Source organism: Entelurus aequoreus, linkage group LG03, assembly GCF_033978785.1.
Source record: "Entelurus aequoreus isolate RoL-2023_Sb linkage group LG03, RoL_Eaeq_v1.1, whole genome shotgun sequence".
Taxonomy (NCBI): domain Eukaryota; kingdom Metazoa; phylum Chordata; class Actinopteri; order Syngnathiformes; family Syngnathidae; genus Entelurus; species Entelurus aequoreus.
In genome coordinates this window covers 91,938,135-91,956,914 of record NC_084733.1, presented here as the reverse complement: position 1 = coordinate 91,956,914, position 18,780 = coordinate 91,938,135, and the positions used below count along the sequence as shown (strand labels likewise).

The window sequence follows — 18,780 nt, the reverse complement described above, 5'->3', positions numbered from 1 at the left end:
TATATTTATATAGCGCCTTTTCTCTAGTGACTCGAAGCGCGTTTACATAGTGAAACCCAATATCTAAGTTAGATTTAAACCAGCACGTTGCCTACAGCCACACATAAGCCAACGTTGTTCAATTTGTTCTTACAGTTTTTCCCACCAACATTAATTAAATAAAATACAGTAGGTCTAAATATTCATTAAAAACAAAAAGGCAGAAGTTTCATTTAACATGTTTGGCCAACAGTTTGAACAGTAACACCGTGTTTGAATATTTAGCCGATTCTTCACAGTTCGAGACTCGCCGCTGTGGAGGTTTTGTGATGGCGTGTGCAATATTTCACTGTTTTTTTTTTGGCGAAGTCGACTTCTTGGTGCTATAAATAAGGAGATAGAGGGGCCCCCCCCCCCCGTATCGGCGCTACAGCAGGTGGTGCGACCCTGTGACCGGAGCTGGTAGCCATTTTAAAGAAGGTATTTTAAATATTGCCAAATGTTTGTGCGTATACAAAGCTAGACATAGAGTGTATAGATCATAGAGAGCGGTGCTATAAGGAACCTAGTAGGAACCCCAAGATGCATTTTTTTTTTAATGTGATTTTTTTGTAAAGTTTTTATTTATTTGACGTCCGTCCTCGTGTGCAGTGGATTAAAAAATGTTTTTGTTCAAGCTCACTGGCGTTTTGTCACCACTTTTATTTGAGTGTGTTGTGCTTCTACAGATCATGTTAGCACCGACACCACACGTCACTCCTGCAAGGACGTGGAGGCGTTTCCCCGAGATGGTGCATGTAAATAAAGCTCGGAGAAGCACTCGCATCTGTCAAATCTACGCCTACTTTTTTGCCTCGTGTGTTTTTATGTGTGTGTTCTTGTATTTCTACCCTTCCTGAGACATGAAGAAGGAAAAGTATCTTCCATATGAGGTGTGAACAAGTGATGACATAAATCATGGTCCCAATAACATTGCATCTAATAGAGAGCCAAATACTAGAGTCCGTGAACATTGCTCCAAAGTCAGGATTTTTTTGGTTGATTTAATGTGCATACAAAAGTAAACACTGCAAAGGAAAAGTAGCGTCCATATGAGGACCGGTGAACAAGTTAGGACCGAAATCATGGTCCCAATACGGAAAACCGTTGCATCTAATAGAGAGCCAAATACTAGAGTCCGTGAACATTGCTCCAAAGTCAGGATTTTTTTGGTTGATTTAATGTGCATACCAAAGTAAATACTGCAAAGGAAAAGTAGCGTCCATATGAGGACCGGTGAACAAGTTAGGACCGAAATCATGGTCCCAATACGGAAAACCGTTGTATGTAATAGAGAGGCAAATACTAGAGTCCGTGAACATTGTTCCAAAGTCAGGATTTTTGTTGTTGATTTAATGTGCATACCAAAGAAAACACTGCAAAGGAAAAGTAGCCTCCATATGAGGACCGGTGAACAAGTTAGGACCGAAATCATGGTCCCAATACGGAAAACTGTTGCATCTAATAGAGAGCCAAATACTAGAGTCCGTGAACATTGCTCCAAAGTCAGGATTTTTGTTTGTTGATTAAATGTGCGTACAAAAGTAGACACCAACAGGTGCAAAGGCAACAATATATGATAAAACAAGCTAAAGAAGGACTTCCCTATTCATCCCAAAAAGGAGGGATTTTTCAAATTGACTGTGTGTCGCTTTTAAAAGTGCTTTCCCCCGCTGGCCAACATATGAAATAACAAGTGTGTGTAAGAAATTGAAATGAGCCCCCTTCGGCCAAAACTAATTAAAAAAAATACGGTAAATATATATATATATATATATAGAGAGAGACATACCGTAGTAGCATGAAGTAAATAATGAAAATTAAAAAACAAATTAAAAAAAAAACATTGAAAAAAAAAAGAACTAAAAGCAGTCTTTTTCTTACAATGTTTCGACTTTTTCTTATAAAATTGGGAACAATTTCTCATATTCTTTCTGTTTCTGTAACATTGCAATATTTTCTCGTAAAATTATTACTTTTTTATGAAACATTTTTTACTTTTTAATGCAAAGTGGTGACATTTGTCATATAACATTCTGACTGATCACAAAATTGCCAATTTTTTTGTTGCTCTTATAAAATAGTGAAATGTTTTGAATAACGTTATGACTTTTGTCATAATTTTGCAGGGTAAAATTCAGATTATTATTATAACATTTCTAAGATGTTAAAGTTTTCTTGTAAAATTGCGACTGTTATTGAGTAAAATTACGACTTTTATCATATTGCACAAATGTTCAGTTTTTCTTGTAAAATTTTGACTTGCGTTGAGTAAAATGACGACTTTTATTATAATACTGCCAACATTCTAAGTTTTTCTTGTGAAATTGTGACTTTTTTCTTGTGAAATTCCAACTCATTTTTCACAACAAGCTTTTTTATATTTGCATAGTATGTATATATTATTAATGTTGTAAATACATTTCTTTATATATCTAGAAAGGCTGGTCCTAAAGAAGCATTTTTCAAACTGACTGTGTGTCGCTTTTAAAAGTGCTCCCCCTCTGGTCAACATATGAAATAACAAGTGTGTGTGTAAGGAATTGAATGAGCCCCCTTTGGCCATAATTAATTTAAAAAAATTAAATAAATATGAATATAGAGACATACTGTAATAACTTGAAGTAAATAATGAAGATAAAAAAAACAATTACAAACAATTAATTAATTAATGAACTAAAAGCAGTCTTTTTCTCACAATGTGTCAACTTTTTTCTCATAAAATTTGGAACAATTTCTCATATTCTTTCTGTTTCTGTAATATTGCAATATTTTCTCAGAAAATTATTTCTTTTTTTATGTAAAATTATTACTTTTTTGTGTAAAATTATTACTTTTTAATTCAAAATAGTGACATTTCTCATATAAAATTCTGACTTTTATCACAATATTGCCAATGTTTTTTGTTGTCCTTGTAAAATAGTGACAGTTTTTGAGTAAAATTCAGATTATTATAATGTTGCCAAAATTTTAAAGTTTTCTTATAAAATTGTGACTTTTGTCGAGTAAAAATACGACTCTTTTCATAAAATTGCCAAAATGTTAAGCTTTTCTTGTAAAACTGTGACTATTATTGTGTAAAATTCCAACTTTAATCATAATATTGCACAAATGTTCAGTTTTTCCTGTAAAATTTTGACTTGCGTCGAGTAAAATTATGACTTTTATTATAATACTGCCAACATTCTACGTTTTTCTTGTGAAATTCCAACTCATTTTTCACAACAAGCTTTTTTATATTGGCATAGTATGTATATATTATTAATGTTGTAAATACACTTCTTTATATATCTAGAAAGGCTGGTCCTAAAGAGGTATTTTTCAAATTGACTGTGTGTCGCTTTTAAAAGTGCTCCCCCTCTGGTCAACATATGAAATAACAAGTGTGTGTAAGAAATTGAAATGTGCCCCCTTTGGCCAAAATAAAAAAAAATTAAAATACAATAAATATGTATATAGAGACATACTGTAATAACTTGAAGTAAATAATCCATCCATCCATCCATTTTCTAACGCTTGTCCCAGATTAAAAACCAATTACAAACAAAAAATAAATTAATTAATTGATGAACTAAAAGCAGTCTTTTTCTCACAATGTGTCGACTTTTTTTCTTATAAAATTGGGAACAATTTCTCATATTATTTCTGTTTCTGTAATGTTGCAATATTTTCTCGGAAAATTATTACTTTTTTATGTAAAATTATTACTTTTTAATTCAAAATGGTGACATTTCTCATATAAAATTCTGACTTTTATCACAATATTGCCCATTGTTTTGTTGTCCTGCTAAAATAGTGACATTTTTGGAGTAAAATGACTTTTGTCATCATTTTGCCAAGTGAAATTCTGATTATTATTATAATATTGCCAACATGTAAAAGTTTTCTTATAAAATTGTGACTTTTGTCGAGTAAAATTACGATGCTTTTCATGAAATTGCCAACATTTTAAGCTTTTCTTGTAAAATTGCGACTATTAGAGTAAAATTCCAACTTTTATCTTAATATTGCACACACGTTCAGTTTTTCTTGTACAATTTTGACTTGCGTTGAGTAAAATGACGACTTTTATTATAATACTGCCAAAATTCGATGTTTTTCTTGTGAAATTGTGACCTTTTTCTTGTGAAATTCCAACTCAAGAAGCTTTTTTATATGTGCATAGTATGTATATATTATTAATGTTGTAAATACACTTCTTTATATATCTAGAAAGGCTGGGCCTAAAGAGGGAGGCATTTTTCGGAGGTCTCAAGAAGGTAACAAATACAAGAAAAAGTGTTTTCTGTGTGTGTGTGTGTAAAAATCCTCTCCCTGGAGGAATTGCATGACTGCAGACACTGCAGGCATCACAGAGGCTGCTTCCTATTGGCCAGCATGCGCTCAACTCTGCACCAATCAGGTGCTGTATCTGAGAAGACCGCAGCCGCTCTCGATGACGTCACAATGGCTGCTCGGCAACAGCGCTCGTTTTCACACTTACATCGTATTTTTTATTTATTTATTTGTCTAAATAGGACTAAGTGTGTGTTCCAATTGTCCTAAAAAAAAAACAAAAAAAAAAAAACAGTTTCATTTTGGAAAAGGACTGAAATTAAGCATGAGAGCCCCCTACAGGTCACAAAAAGTCCCTCATCGTCCCAGCAGGAAGGATGGGCGGATGCTGTCACCATGGCAACACTACAACAAGGTAAACATAGACTGTGCTCAGGGTTTGAAAAACAATAATTATTGTAATAATATGACATTTTCAATGAATAAGACTTCAGATTAGTGAGTTTGTGTGGCTTTACTTTTGTTTTTCTAGATGAGAGCGACCAAGGAGGAACATTTAACATACGAAACCCAAAAGCAGTGAAGTTGTCACGTTGTGTAAATGGTAAATAAAAAGAGAATACAACAAATCCTTTTCAACTTATATTCAATTGAATAGACTGCAAAGACAAGATATTGAACGTTCCAACTGGTTATTTTTTGCAAATATTAGCTCATTTGGAATTTGATGCCTGCGACATGTTTGAAAAAAGCTGGCACAAGTGGCAAAAAAGAGTGAGAAAGTTGAGGAATGCTCATCAAAGACTTACTTGGAACATCCCACAGGTGAAGAGGCTAATTGGGAACAGGTGGGTGCCATGATTGGGTATAAAAGCAGCTTCCATTAAATGCTCAGTCATTCACAAACAAGGACGGGGCGAGGGTCACCACTTTGTGCAACTTAGAAAAATGTCCCATTCATTTCAATGGGAACTTCCTGGAAATTTGGGGGAAAGCAGGATTTTTTGAAAATGATTATGAGCATGAATGTCCTGAATGAGCTGAATTGGTTGGTGTTAGAATTGTTTAAAATCGGGCAAGAAATGTTGAAGTAGTAAATGGTATTAGGGAATTTCGGGAAAATATGGAATTTTTTTGAACTTGGAAAAATGGTAGTTTGAACTCCCAGAATGGTGGAATGTGTTGAAGGTGGAATAGTTTGAAGAATGTGGGAATTGTGGAAGTTTGAAAAATGGCCAATTCATTTTGAATGGGGAAAATGCAAAAAAAAAAAAAAAAAAGGAATTATGGAAAATCCGGGAATTTCTTTTAGAATTGATTTAAGTAGAGCACACAATTCCTGAACAGGCTGAATATTTTGGAGTTAGAACAGTTTGAATCAGATGAAAAATGTGGAAGTTGTGGAACTTTGAAGAATATCCTTGGAAAAAAATGGGAATTTCGGGAAAAGCAGGAATTTTTTGGAAAATGGTAAACAACTTGAATGGTCAGAATGAGTTGAAATGGTTGGTGTTGACATTTTTCAAATCGGAGAAATGTTGAAGCAGTAACATGTTGAATTGAGATTTGGTATTACGGAATTCCTGGAATTTCAAGAAAAACCGGGAATTTTTCCAGTTCAAAATACAACTTTGTTTTTTGTCCTGATTAAGAGGAATGTTTTGATGGTGGAACAGTTGAAGTGGGTTGAAAATGTGGGATGAGTAGTCACCAGAAAAAAGGGTGGAAATAGGGCTTTGGAAAAGCAGGAATTCTGGAAAATCCTGGAATTTTTTTGAACTTGGAAAAGGGGAAGTTTGAATGTCCAGAATGGTGGAATATGTTGAAGGTGGAATGGTTTGAATAGGTTGAAAAATGTGGAAATGGCGTAGCTTTGAAAAACGGCCAATTCATTTTGACTGGGAAAAATGTCCGGGAAAACCTGGAATATCTGGGAATTTTTGGAATTTGTCAATGGAAAGCCCGCGATTCCCCGAAGAGGCTGAACAGTTTGAAGTTGGAACACTTTGAATTGGGTGAAAAATGTGGAAATGGTGGTACTTTGAAAAACAGCCAATTCATTTTGAATGGGAAAAATGTCCGGGAAAACCTGGAATTCTTGGAAATCTGGAAATTTTTGGAATTTGTCAAGGGAAAGCCCGCCATTCCCCGAAGAGGCTGAACAGTTTGAAGATGGAACGCTTTGAATTGGGTGAAAAATGTGGAAATGGTGGAACTTTGAAAAACGGCCAATTCATTTTGAATGGGAAAAATGTCCGGGGAAACCTGGAATTCTGGGAATTTTTGGAATTTGTCAAGGGAAAGCCCGCCATTCACCGAAGAGGCTGAACAGTTTGAAGTTGGAACGCTTTGAATCGGATGAAAAATGTGGAAGGTAGAGCGCAAAAATCTGCAGAAGAAGAATAAGTTGAATAATAAATACATTAATTTTGGTGTAGAAAACATGTGTGTGAATGTTTTGGAGCCTTCACACAATAATGTTAGTATTGAAATAATGTTAGTATTAAAATAATGTTAGTATTGAAATAATGTTAATATTGAAATAATGTTAGTATTGAAATAATGTTAGTATTAAAATAATGTTAGTATTAAAATAATGTCAGTATTGAAATAATGTTAGTATTGAAATAATGTTAGTATTAAAATAATGTTAGTATTAAAATAATGTTAATATTGAAATAATGTTAGTATTAAAATAATGTTAGTATTAAAATAATGTTAATATTGAAATAATGTTAGTATTAAAATAATGTTAGTATTGAAATAATGTTAGTATTAAAATAATGTTAGTATTAAAATAATGTTAATATTGAAATAATGTTAGTATTAAAATAATGTTAGTATTAAAATAATGTTAATATTGAAATAATGTTAGTATTAAAATAATGTTAGTATTAAAATAATGTTAGTATTGAAATAATGTTAGTATTAAAATAATGTTAGTATTAAAATAATGTTAGTATTGAAATAATGTTAGTATTGAAATAATGTTAATATTAAAATAATGTTAGTATTAAAATGTTAGTATTGAAATAATGTTAGTATTGAAATAATGTTGGTATTGAAATAATGTTAGTATTAAAATGTTAGTATTGAAATAATGTTAGTATTAAAATAATGTTAGCATTAAAATAATGTTATTATTGAAATAATGTTAGTATTAAAATAATGTTAGTATTAAAATAATGTTAGTATTGAAATAATGTTAATATTGAAATAATGTTAGTATTAAAATAATGTTAGTATTGAAATAATGTTAGTATTAAAATAATGTTAGTATTGAAATAATGTTAGTATTAAAATAATGTTATTATTGAAATAATGTTAGTATTGAAATAATGTTAGTATTAAAATAATGTTAGTATTGAAATAATGTTAGTATTAAAATAATGTTAATATTGAAATAATGTTAGTATTAAAATAATGTTAGTATTAAAATAATGTTAGTATTGAAATAATGTTATTATTGAAATAATGTTAGTATTGAAATAATGTTAGTATTAAAATGTTAGTATTGAAATAATGTTAGTATTAAAATAATGTTATTATTGAAATAATGTTAGTATTGAAATAATGTTAGTATTAAAATAATGTTATTATTGAAATAATGTTAGTATTGAAATAATGTTAGTATTAAAATAATATTATTGAAATAATGTTAGTATTGAAATAATGTTAGTATTAAAATAATGTTAGTATTGAAATGTTAGTATTAAAATAATGTTAGTATTAAAATAATGTTAATATTGAAATAATGTTAGTATTAAAATAATGTTATTATTGAAATAATGTTAGTATTGAAATGTTAGTATTGAAATAATGTTAGTATTAAAATAATGTTATTATTGAAATAATGTTAGTATTGAAATAATGTTAGTATTAAAATAATGTTAGTATTGAAATAATGTTAGTATTAAAATAATGTTAATATTGAAATAATGTTAGTATTAAAAGAATGTTAGTATTAAAATAATGTTAGTATTGAAATAATGTTATTATTGAAATAATGTTAGTATTGAAATAATGTTAGTATTAAAATGTTAGTATTGAAATAATGTTAGTATTAAAATAATGTTATTATTGAAATAATGTTAGTATTGAAATAATGTTAGTATTAAAATAATGTTAGTATTGAAATGTTAGTATTAAAATAATGTTAATATTGAAATAATGTTAGTATTAAAATAATGTTAGTATTGAAATGTTAGTATTAAAATAATGTTAGTATTAAAAAAATGTTAGTATTGAAATAATGTTAGTATTAAAATAATGTTAATATTAAGATAATGTTAGTATTAAAATAATGTTAATATTAAAATAATGTTAGTATTAAAATAATGTTAGTATTAAAATAATATTATTGAAATAATGTTATTATTGAAATAATGTTAGTATTGAAATAATGTTAGTATTGAAATAATGTTAGTATTAAAATGTTAGTATTGAAATAGTTAGTATTAAAATAATGTTATTATTGAAATGTTAGTATTAAAATGTTAGTATTGAAATAATGTTAGTATTGAAATAATGTTAGTATTGAAATAATGTTAGTGTTGAAATAATGTTAGTATTAAAATAATGTTAGTATTGAAATGTTAATATTGAAATAATGTTAGTATTAAAATAATGTTAGTATTGAAATAATGTTAGTATTAAAATAATGTTAGTATTAAAATAATGTTAGTATTGAAATAATGTTAGTATTAAAATAATGTTAATATTGAAATAATGTGGGCGGCATAGCTCGGTTGGTAGAGTGGCCGTGCTAGCGACTTGAGGGTTCCAGGTTCGATCCCCGCTCCCGCCATCCTAGTCACTGCCTTTGTGTCCCTGGGCAAGACACTTTACCCACCTGCTCCCAGTGCCACCCACACTGCTTTAAATGTAACTTTCACTATGTAAAGTGCTTTGAGTCACTAGAGGAAAAGCGCTATATAAATATAATTCACTTCACACAATGTTAGTAATGAAATAATGTTAGTATTGAAATAACATTAGTATTAAAATAAAACAGCATTATGTTGCATCCACTTTATTTAAACGTTGTTGTATCTACCATGAGAAGTGCTGTGAGATGTAGTGTAGGAAAGTGAGTGTACATTTACCAGGTGTTGGAGCTGCCAGGTGAGGGTGGTGTCGCTAGTGTCAGCTCAGCGGTCTGGCGGGGGTGTAGAGGCAGGAGACGGTCCCGGCTTGTATCTGGAAGGTGTGTCCGTGGATGTTGTGGCTGGGGATGTGCTCGCTGGTCTGGCTGATAGAGATGGGCTGGCCGGCCTGGTTGCTGACGTGGATGGCCTGAGCGTGCGGCGCCCCCTGCTGCTGCCGGACCGGTCCTTGCGCCAGGCGGAGCAGGTGCGGCGTCCGCAGGTGCTCCATGGCCTCTTTGCTCAGCGTGATGACGTGCGCCGACGGACCCACCTGCGTGCTCGTCCTGTTCCCCGACTGGGCCGACGACTCCTCGGAGGTGATGACGCTGTGGGCAAAGTCGGCGTTGTCCTCCGTCGCCATCAGCTGGATCTCCTGCCCCGAGCCCGGCGTGAGATGGTACTTCTGGACCTGCGAGCCACCTCCTCCTCGCGGCGAGGCCTCCCGCCTCTCCTTGTCGTGCGAGTTGACGTGCGTTTTCAGGTTGTCCAGACGTGTGAAGGAGAGGCCGCACTCCGAGCAGGTGAAGGGCTTCTTCCCTGAGTGGGAGGCCACGTGGCGGCGCCTGGCGCTGGCGTCCGAGAAGGACTTGTCGCACACGCTGCAGCTGTACGGCTTTTCGCCTCTGCGGAGCAAAATGGGCTAAATATGGCGTGAACACATCACATAACATAAAGAACTGAGGACAAGGTCTCTAGCAGTGTTTCCCATAAACTGCCAAGATGCCTGTGGTGGTGGGGGCGTGGCTATGGGCGTGGTCACCATGATGTCAGAGTAATTTGCATAATTTACTACAATATGATTTTCTCTAAAAAGGCTAAAAAAATGTATACTTACTAATTAATAATAACAGTTTTGTTTTAAACGTCCATCCATCCATCCATTTTACAATATAATTACAACACTTTATGTACATATTTATATACAGATTTGAACAATTAAGTTATTCACTGAAATATATTTGTTAATTGTGGTTCTTACAAAAAAATATATCTTATAAAATATAAAGGCTAAAATGTCTCTTAAAGCTCTGCCCCTTTAATTAGTGCATACTAAATCATGTAACTTTAGCCTACTACTACAACCATATTATTTACCAGCAACATAAAGTGAAACAGAGGCAGAGGTGTCCTGCCACAGTCAGTAACAAATAAACAGAAAACAGTAGTGGACAGGACAAAAAATAATAATAATAATAATATTTTTTTAATTTGTGGCGGACGTAATTCTTTCGTGGCGGGCCGCCACAAATAAATGAATGTGTGGGAAACACTGTCTAGTATTTACTTCCAAGGAGACTCATTTGATCCACAAGGAGACCGGACTTGTTTGATAATGAAATGTTTTTTAGTGGGTCATTTAAAAATGAGCTGGTCGTGATAACTGTGCAGTCCAAAATATTAAGATGGCAAAGTGGGTCGTACTCACCTGTGGATTCTGATGTGCGTCTGCAAAGTGCTCTTGACAGAAAAACACTTGCCGCAGATCTCGCAGGTGAAAGGCTTCTCACCTGCCGGGATGACTCTCGTTAACCATTTTAGTAGAAACTAGAGATGTCCGATAATGGCTTTTTTTGCCGATATTCCGATATTGTCCAACTCTTAATTACCGATATCAACCGATACCGATATATACAGTCGTGGAATGAACACATTATTATGCCTAATTGTGTTGTGGTGTAGGGTTGTCCCGATCCGATATTTGGATCGAATCGGCCGCCGATATTTGCCAAAAAATGTGTATCGGCAAGGCATTTGGAAAATGCTGATCCAGATCCTTTTTTTTTTTAAATGCCGGTCCGTGTTTTCCAACGCACCGATTTAAATAATACATTCCACTTTTCTGCTGCTCCCTAATTTCCGTTCCGCATTTTAGCAGTCTTTAGTAGTCTTTGTAGCAGTCTTTAGCAGTCTTTTTAGCAGTCTTTAGTAGTCTTTGTAGCAGTCTTTAGTAGTCTTTGTAGCAGTCTTTAGCAGTCTTTTTAGCAGTCTTTAGTAGTCTTTAGTAGTCTTTGTAACAGTCTTTAGTAGTCTTTTTAGCAGTCTTTAGTAGTCTTTTTAGCAGTCTTTAGCAGTCTTTTTAGCAGTCTTTAGTAGTCTTTGTAGCAGTCTTTGTAACAGTCTTTAGTAGTCTTTTTAGCAGTCTTTAGTAGTCTTTTTAGCAGTCTTTAGTAGTATTTTTAGTAGTCTTTAGTAGTTTTTTTAGCAGTCTTTTTAGCAGTCTTTAGTAGTATTTTTAGTAGTCTTTAGTAGTTTTTTTAGCAGTCTTTTTAGCAGTCTTTAGTAGTCTTTTTAGCAGTCTTTAGCAGTCTTTTTAGTAGTCTTTTTAGCAGTCTTTTTTTAGCAGTCTTTAGTAGTCTTTTTAGCAGTCTTTAGTAGTATTTTTAGCAGTCTTTAGTAGTCTTTAGCAGTCTTTAGTAGTCTTTAGTAGTCTTTAGCAGTCTTTTTAGCAGTCTTTTTAGCAGTCTTTAGCAGTCTTTTTAGCAGTCTTTTTTTAGCAATCTTTAGTAGTCTTTTTAGCAGTCTTTAGTAGTTTTTTTAGCAGTCTTTTTAGCAGTCTTTAGTAGTCTTTTTAGCAGTCTTTAGCAGTCTTTTTAGCAGTCTTTTTAGCAGTCTTAAGCAGTCTTTTTAGAAGTCTTTAGTAGTCTTTTTAGCAGTCTTTAGTAGTCTTTTTAGCAGTCTGTAGTAGTCTTTTTAGCAGTCTTTAGTAGTATTTTTAGCAGTCTCTTTAGCAGTCTTTAGTAGTATTTTTAGGTGAACAACCTTGAAAGACAAAACACCACAAGAATAACATGCTGTAAAAAAAAATCAATCAATTATCAATCCCATAATTTACAATTATCAATTAGGCTATCAAACTCTTAACCATTAAACAAGTGCAAAAACATTTTTGACTAATCTTTTCCCTTTAAGTTAAAACAGATTTTAAATAAACTGTCTCAACGTAAATGCACCAAGATATATATAAAATACATTTAACCCCAGAAACAATAGATTAATGCAGCAGAAAACACAATATGCAAATACATAACCAATTAAACACCTGTTTTACATACATATTTAACTTTAGTCCTTTTTTTTTAAATTGTGTATATATATATATATATATATATATATATATATATATATATATATATATATATATATATATATATATATATATATATATATATATATATATATATATATATATATATATATATATATGTGTATGTATATGATCAGGGCAAATTGATTATAATTAAATGAATAAATTCACTTCTTAACATTTAACAGAACAGTCCTAATGAGCGGGCGATACTGTTCCACTCCGGTCCTAAAGGTGGCAGGAATTACAGATCAATTGAACCGATACGATACCAACTCCCTGGTACCTGGGGAATCGATGCCGGTACTGTGAGTGTGTTTATGTGGTAACAAAAGGTCAATTGTTTAATAATAAAATATATACTTTTATAAACAGTGAGCTGATAACTGTACTGCCCGGTTATTATCATTTGTTTTCTTAAACTTTTGAGTATCATTTGCATTCATTTCAGTTTGTCCTAGATGTGTTGCTGTGGGCAGGAAATAGTCTTTGCCATTAAGTCTTCTCTTTTGTTGTATCCTACAAGGTGTGCGTACACTAAGTATAGTACTTATTACACACCAGCTGTTTTGACTGTATGCACATCATGAGCTTCAGTAATCAGAGCAAAGGTTGGCTATGTTGAAGAAACTAGAATATAAAACATGCTTTCAGTTATTTCACCTTTTTTTGTGAAGTGCATAACTCCTCATGTGTTCATTCATAGTTTTGATGTGACAATCTACAATGTAAATAGTCATGAAAATAAAGAAAACACATTGAATGAGGAGAAGGTGCGTCTAAACTTTTGGCCTGTACTGTGTTTTGCTCCTGCTCCTTATTTTCGTTAGGTCCAATACCGATAATTGTCACGTTGTTTAGTGATATCGCCCAACCCTGTGTAATTTATCTTAATGAGTGTTGCAATCTGAGCAAATGTTTTACTATTTAGCAAGTATTTGCAACCCTTTTTCAAAAAATGTTCAAAAGTGACAAGCACCAAATCTAGTCTGGTCTTCATGGACATTTTCGGACACTAACTGAAATCATGTATCGCTCTTCTCGCCGTGATATGACTCTTCTCGCCGCGATATGACTCACCTGTGTGAGTGCGCAGGTGCTTTTTGAGCTGAGCCGTGGTCAAAAACGTGCGGTGACACTGAGCACACTGAAAGGGACTTGCTCCTTATTTTCGTTAGGTCCAATACCAATAATTTTCAACATCGCCCGGTGTAAAACACGTTTTTTTTAGTGATATCGCCCAGCCCTGTGTAGTTTATCTTAATGAGTGTTGCAATCTGAGCAAATGTTTCACTATTTAGCAAGTATTTGCAACCCTTTTTCAAACATTTTAAAAAAGTGACAAGCACCAAATCTAGTCTGGTCTTCATGGACATTTTCAGAGACTAACTGAAATCATGTATCGCTCTTCTCGCCGCGATATGACTCACCTGTGTGAGTGCGCAGGTGCTTTTTGAGCTAAGCCGTGTCCAAAAACGTGCGGTGACACTGAGCACACTCTGAAAGGGACTTGCTCCTTATTTTCGTTAGGTCCAATACCAATAAATTTCAACATCGACCGGTGTAAAACACGTTTTTTAGTGATATCGCCCAGCCCTGTGTAGTTTATCTTAATGAGTGTTGCAATCTGAGCAAATGTTTCACTATTTAGCAAGTATTTGCAACCCTTTTTCAAAAATGTTTAAAAAGTGACAAGCACCAAATCTAGTCTGGTCTTCATGGACATTTTCGGAGACTAACTGAAATCATGTATCGCTCTTCTCGACGTGCAGCGGGGGGTCTGGCCGCGATGTGACTCACCTGTGTGAGTGCGCAGGTGCTTTTTGAGCTGAGCCGTGTCCAAAAACTTGCGGTGGCACTGAGCACACTCTGAAAGGGACTTGCCTAGAAAACGTAGGAAAAGAACTACGAGTTAAGAGTCGTTCAGCAGCAATAAGACAGACGAAAACTTACCCGTGTGGACTCTGTAGTGACTTTTTAGCTGCCTCTGCTGAGTGAAGCTTTTCCCGCACTTGTCACAGCAGAAGGATTTGTTTTCTACAAGACGACACACAACATTCAGGGACGTCTAACGAGGACAAAAAGGATCATGTGGAGACGTTTGCCTTGGTGGAGGTTCATGTGCTCCTGCAGGCTGTGTTTGGTGGCGAGGGCTTTGGAGCACACGCTGCACACAAACGGCGTCTCTCCGGTGTGCTTGTGCAGGTGGACCAGCAGCGTGTGCTTCTGGGTGAACGCCGCCCCGCACACCTGGCACACGAAGGGTTTCTCACCTGCAGGCCGTCACAGAAACGATGACATCACTTACCTACACTCTTCAGGGTGAAAGTGTTGCCTGTGCTAACATTAGAGATCGACCGAGGCTGATGCACCGATATTTGGAGCCCATGTTCATTTGCAGTAAAAGTAATATAAACATGAATAGTGAACAGATGGACAAGGTTTTAAGTTGTTTTTTAACTTAACGAGGTAACGTGGCAACAATGTTTTATGAGGCCCTAATGTTGTGGTTACTTCAGCAGCAAAAAAAACATCAGGGGATTTCACAAATACCTTTATTACGTGTGTCTACGATAGGGGTGTCAAACTGGTTTTCATTGAGGGCCACATCGCAGTTATGGTTGCCACTTTTAACAATGTATATATATAATACATTAACAATTAGGGATGTCCGATAATATCGGTCTGCCGATATTATCGGCCGATAAATGCGTTAAAATGTAATATCGGAAATTATCAGTATCGTTTTTTTTATTATCAGTATTGTTTTGTTTTGGTTTTTTTAAATTAAATCCACATAAAAAACACAAGATACACTTACAATTAGTGCACTAACCCAAAAAACCTCCCTCCCCCTCCTTCACACTCATTCACACAAAAGGGTTGTTTCTTTCTGTTATTAATATTCTGCTTCCTACATTATATATCAATATATATCAATACAGTCTGCAAGGGATACAGTCCGTAAGCACACATGATTGTGCGTGCTGCTGCTCCACTAATAGTACTAACCTTTAACTGTTAAATTTTACAAATTTTCATTAATTACTAGTTTCTATGTAACTGTTTTTATATTGTTTTACTTTCTTTTTTATTCAAGAAAATGTTTTTAATTTATTCATCTTATTTTATTTGATTCATTTTTTTAAAAAGTACCTTATCTTCAACATACCTGGTTGTCCAAATTAGGCATAATAATGTGTTAATTCCACGACTGTATATATCGGTTGATATCGGTATCGGTAATTAAAGAGTTGGACAATATCGGCATATCGGATATCGGCAAAAAGCCATTATCGGACATCCCTATTAACAATATATTTTTTTACATAAGCTGCAAAAAAATATTAAATCATATGTGTATATTATTGTATCTGCTGATATACAGTACAGGCCAAAAGTTTGGCCACACCTTCTCATTCAATGAGTTTTCTTTATTTCCATGACTATTTCCATTGTAGATTGTCACATCAAAACTATGAATGAACACATGTGGAGTTATGTACTTAACAAGAAAAAAAGGTGAAATAACCGATAACATGTTTTATATTCTAGTTTCATCAAAATAGCCACCCTTTGCTCTGATTAATGCTTTGCACACTCTTGGCATTCTCTCCACAAACTTCAAGCACCTGACTACCTCTTGAAGCTCATGGAGAGAATGCCAAGAGTGTGCAAAGCAGTAATCCGAGCAAAGGGTGGCTATTTTGAAGAAACTAAAATAAACATGTTTTCAGTTATTTCCCCTTTTTTCTTGTTAAGTACATAACTCCACATGTGTTCATTCATAGTTTTGATGTGACAATCTACAATGGAAATAGTCATGGAAATAAAGAAAACGCATTGAATGAGAAAGTGTCCAAACTTTTGGCCTGTACTGTAGTTCTGTTGTAGTTGCATTTTTTTCTTCCTAAAAATAAAAAATTATAAAAAGACAGATTTACGTGAAAATGCCAAATATCGGAGGCGAATAATCAAGTCGATCTCTAATGAATATTTCTAAAAAAGGCTAGATTTGACATTCCATGGAGTATGAGGTCACCTGTGTGAGTGCGCTGGTGTATCTTCAGGAAAAGATGGTTCTTGAAGACTTTGCCGCAGTCGTCACACCTGGCCTCCGTGTCGGGGTACTTCCTCCTCCTTCCTCTCCTCCCCAACTCTCCCCCTCCCGAAGCGTCGGCGCCCACCTTGAAGACGCTGTACTTCATCGGCGGGGTGATCTTGCGCCGCCTGCGTCGACTCGACCGATCTTCGCGTTCCGACGCTCCTTCGGCGCGGTCGTCTTCCTCTCCCGACTTACTCGTCGCCACCGTCGTCTTTGGCCGCGCCCTTTTGGTCCTCGGCGGCGCGGTCGGCTCTGGCTCCGCCCCCTCGCCGAGTCCGGGCAGCAGGGCCTCGACGAGGTCGCCCACCTGCAGCAGACGAGCGGCGGCCAGCAGCTGCCGGGTGCCGCCTTTCTCCACGCACACCTGAGCGCTGTAGATGAAGTCCAGCACGGCGCCGCACATGCTGGCCGCCACGCCGTCAAGCCGGCAGGTGGCACCGCCACCGCCGCCGCCTCCATGGTCCTGGTTGGTAAAGAGCTGTGAGAAGTAGTCGCTGCTCGCCGCCAGCAGGGCCTTGTGCGCCCGGAAGTGCTCGTCCTCCACCATCAGTGTGATGTCGCACAGGACGTCGCGCTTCCTGAGACGGTCCAATTTACTCAAAATGCTGGTCTTGTGCGAGGAAGACGTGGCCGTCAGAGTCATCTTCCTCCCGGAAGGACTAAAAAAAAAAAAAAGAAAAGAAAAGATTCACAACAATAAACGTGAACAAACTTTGTCATTACAATTGATTGTTGTAAGGGTGAACATGTTAAACACCGGCTGTGAATGAATGATCAGTCATACCGTATTTCCTTGAATAGCCGCAGGGGCGTTAATTAATTTAAAACCTCCTGTCACTCCTGCGTTTACCGGAAACCGGCGGGATGGCCGTGCATGCGGCACTTATTTAAAACCTCTTCTCACTCCGCCGTTTACCAAGAGGAATCCATAAAATGTAGACGTGCGCTTTGAGTGTGATGTAAGCATACCATCATGAAAAGCACATTTAATTAAAAAAAACGTTATTATGGTCTTACCTGTACTTATAAATGGAGTCCATTTGCAGAGATATTCCTTTAATTATTACCTCCTGCTTCGATTGAAAGTCCAGTTTAGAAAACGGTTTTATTTTAGATATGTAATCCTCCATGTTAGAAGGAAGAAAAAAAATCTCTTGCTGCGTGTGTTCACTTCTTCTGCAGTACCAGAAGTCGCAAGAAGGATCACTAGCGCGGCAGCGCCCTCTACCACCAGGAGGTAATGACTTATACAGTATTTGACACACGCAGCTACGGTATATTAATAAAACATAGCTGCTTACTGTTCTCTTTAGCATACTGTACCGGTATTCAATAGCTTGGACCTTAAATCCTACTGAATAGCTCTTTATCTTTTTTCCTTTGTGCAATTGTAAACTACTGAAAGCAGCTTCCTCCATTTTCAAAATGAGGACAGATGCATCACTCGTGACGTAACGAATTTGACCCCGGTGGAAGTTCTAGCCAAAAGCTAAATATTTTGCGAAACGAGTTTGACCCGGTGAAAATTATAGACATGCGATAATAAAATTAATATTTTGCGAAACGAATTTGATCCGGCTTCAATAATAAACCGGCGATAAGGCCAAGCATGCTTTAATTATTTTGAGAAACGAGTTTGACCCGGCAGTAATTCTAGACGTGCGAATACTATATTCCCTGCGCCAATTCAAGGAAATACGGTATATGGAGAACAGGTCGAATGCTGTGCTTCTTCCTACTCCTTTTCAGACATTGTGTAAACAGACAAAAACGATTACCAACAATCAGAACCATTGCATTATTGCAGGTAACAAATGCAATCGCATTTATTTGACCTGAATTAAAGCTATTATGGGGTAATATACATTTGTGTTCAAAATAATAGCATCACTAGCAAGATAAATCACTGTTTTTGTTAGAATTTTAACTTCTACGTCTAAGGGTCACAGACAGTTTGTCAAGACGTCCTGCGAACACTGAATTCAAGCCACAGTACACACGGTGGTGCAAGCATCATGATATGGGGATGTTTCTCGTACTATGGTGTTGGTCCTATTTATCGCATACCAGGGATCGTGGATCAGTTTGAGTACATCAGAATACTGAGTAGAATGCTGAAGAGGAAATGCCCTTGAAACGGGTGTTTCAAG

At 35.4% G+C, this 18,780-nt stretch overlaps 1 protein-coding gene across 3 annotated transcripts in view; it reads right to left on the bottom strand.

Moving 5' to 3' along the window:
- Positions 1 to 5,594: 5,594 nt before the first annotated feature.
- LOC133647105 (zinc finger and BTB domain-containing protein 24-like) overlaps positions 5,595 to 18,780 on the bottom strand; it is a 17,482-nt gene continuing 4,296 nt past the window's right edge. For 2 of the 3 annotated variants that reach the window (XM_062043223.1, XM_062043225.1), the window contains exons 2-7: positions 16,568 to 17,289; positions 14,631 to 14,798; positions 14,479 to 14,562; positions 14,326 to 14,409; positions 10,867 to 10,948; positions 9,325 to 10,063 (exon numbers count right to left, since the gene is read on the bottom strand). In XM_062043223.1, the coding sequence (XP_061899207.1) occupies positions 9,439 to 10,063; positions 10,867 to 10,948; positions 14,326 to 14,409; positions 14,479 to 14,562; positions 14,631 to 14,798; positions 16,568 to 17,289 (1,765 nt within the window). In that variant the 3' untranslated portion in view covers positions 9,325 to 9,438. Of the gene's footprint in view, positions 6,683 to 9,324; positions 10,064 to 10,866; positions 10,949 to 14,325; positions 14,410 to 14,478; positions 14,563 to 14,630; positions 14,799 to 16,567; positions 17,290 to 18,780 lie in introns of those variants that run through there. The other variant, XM_062043224.1, reaches the window with a different exon arrangement.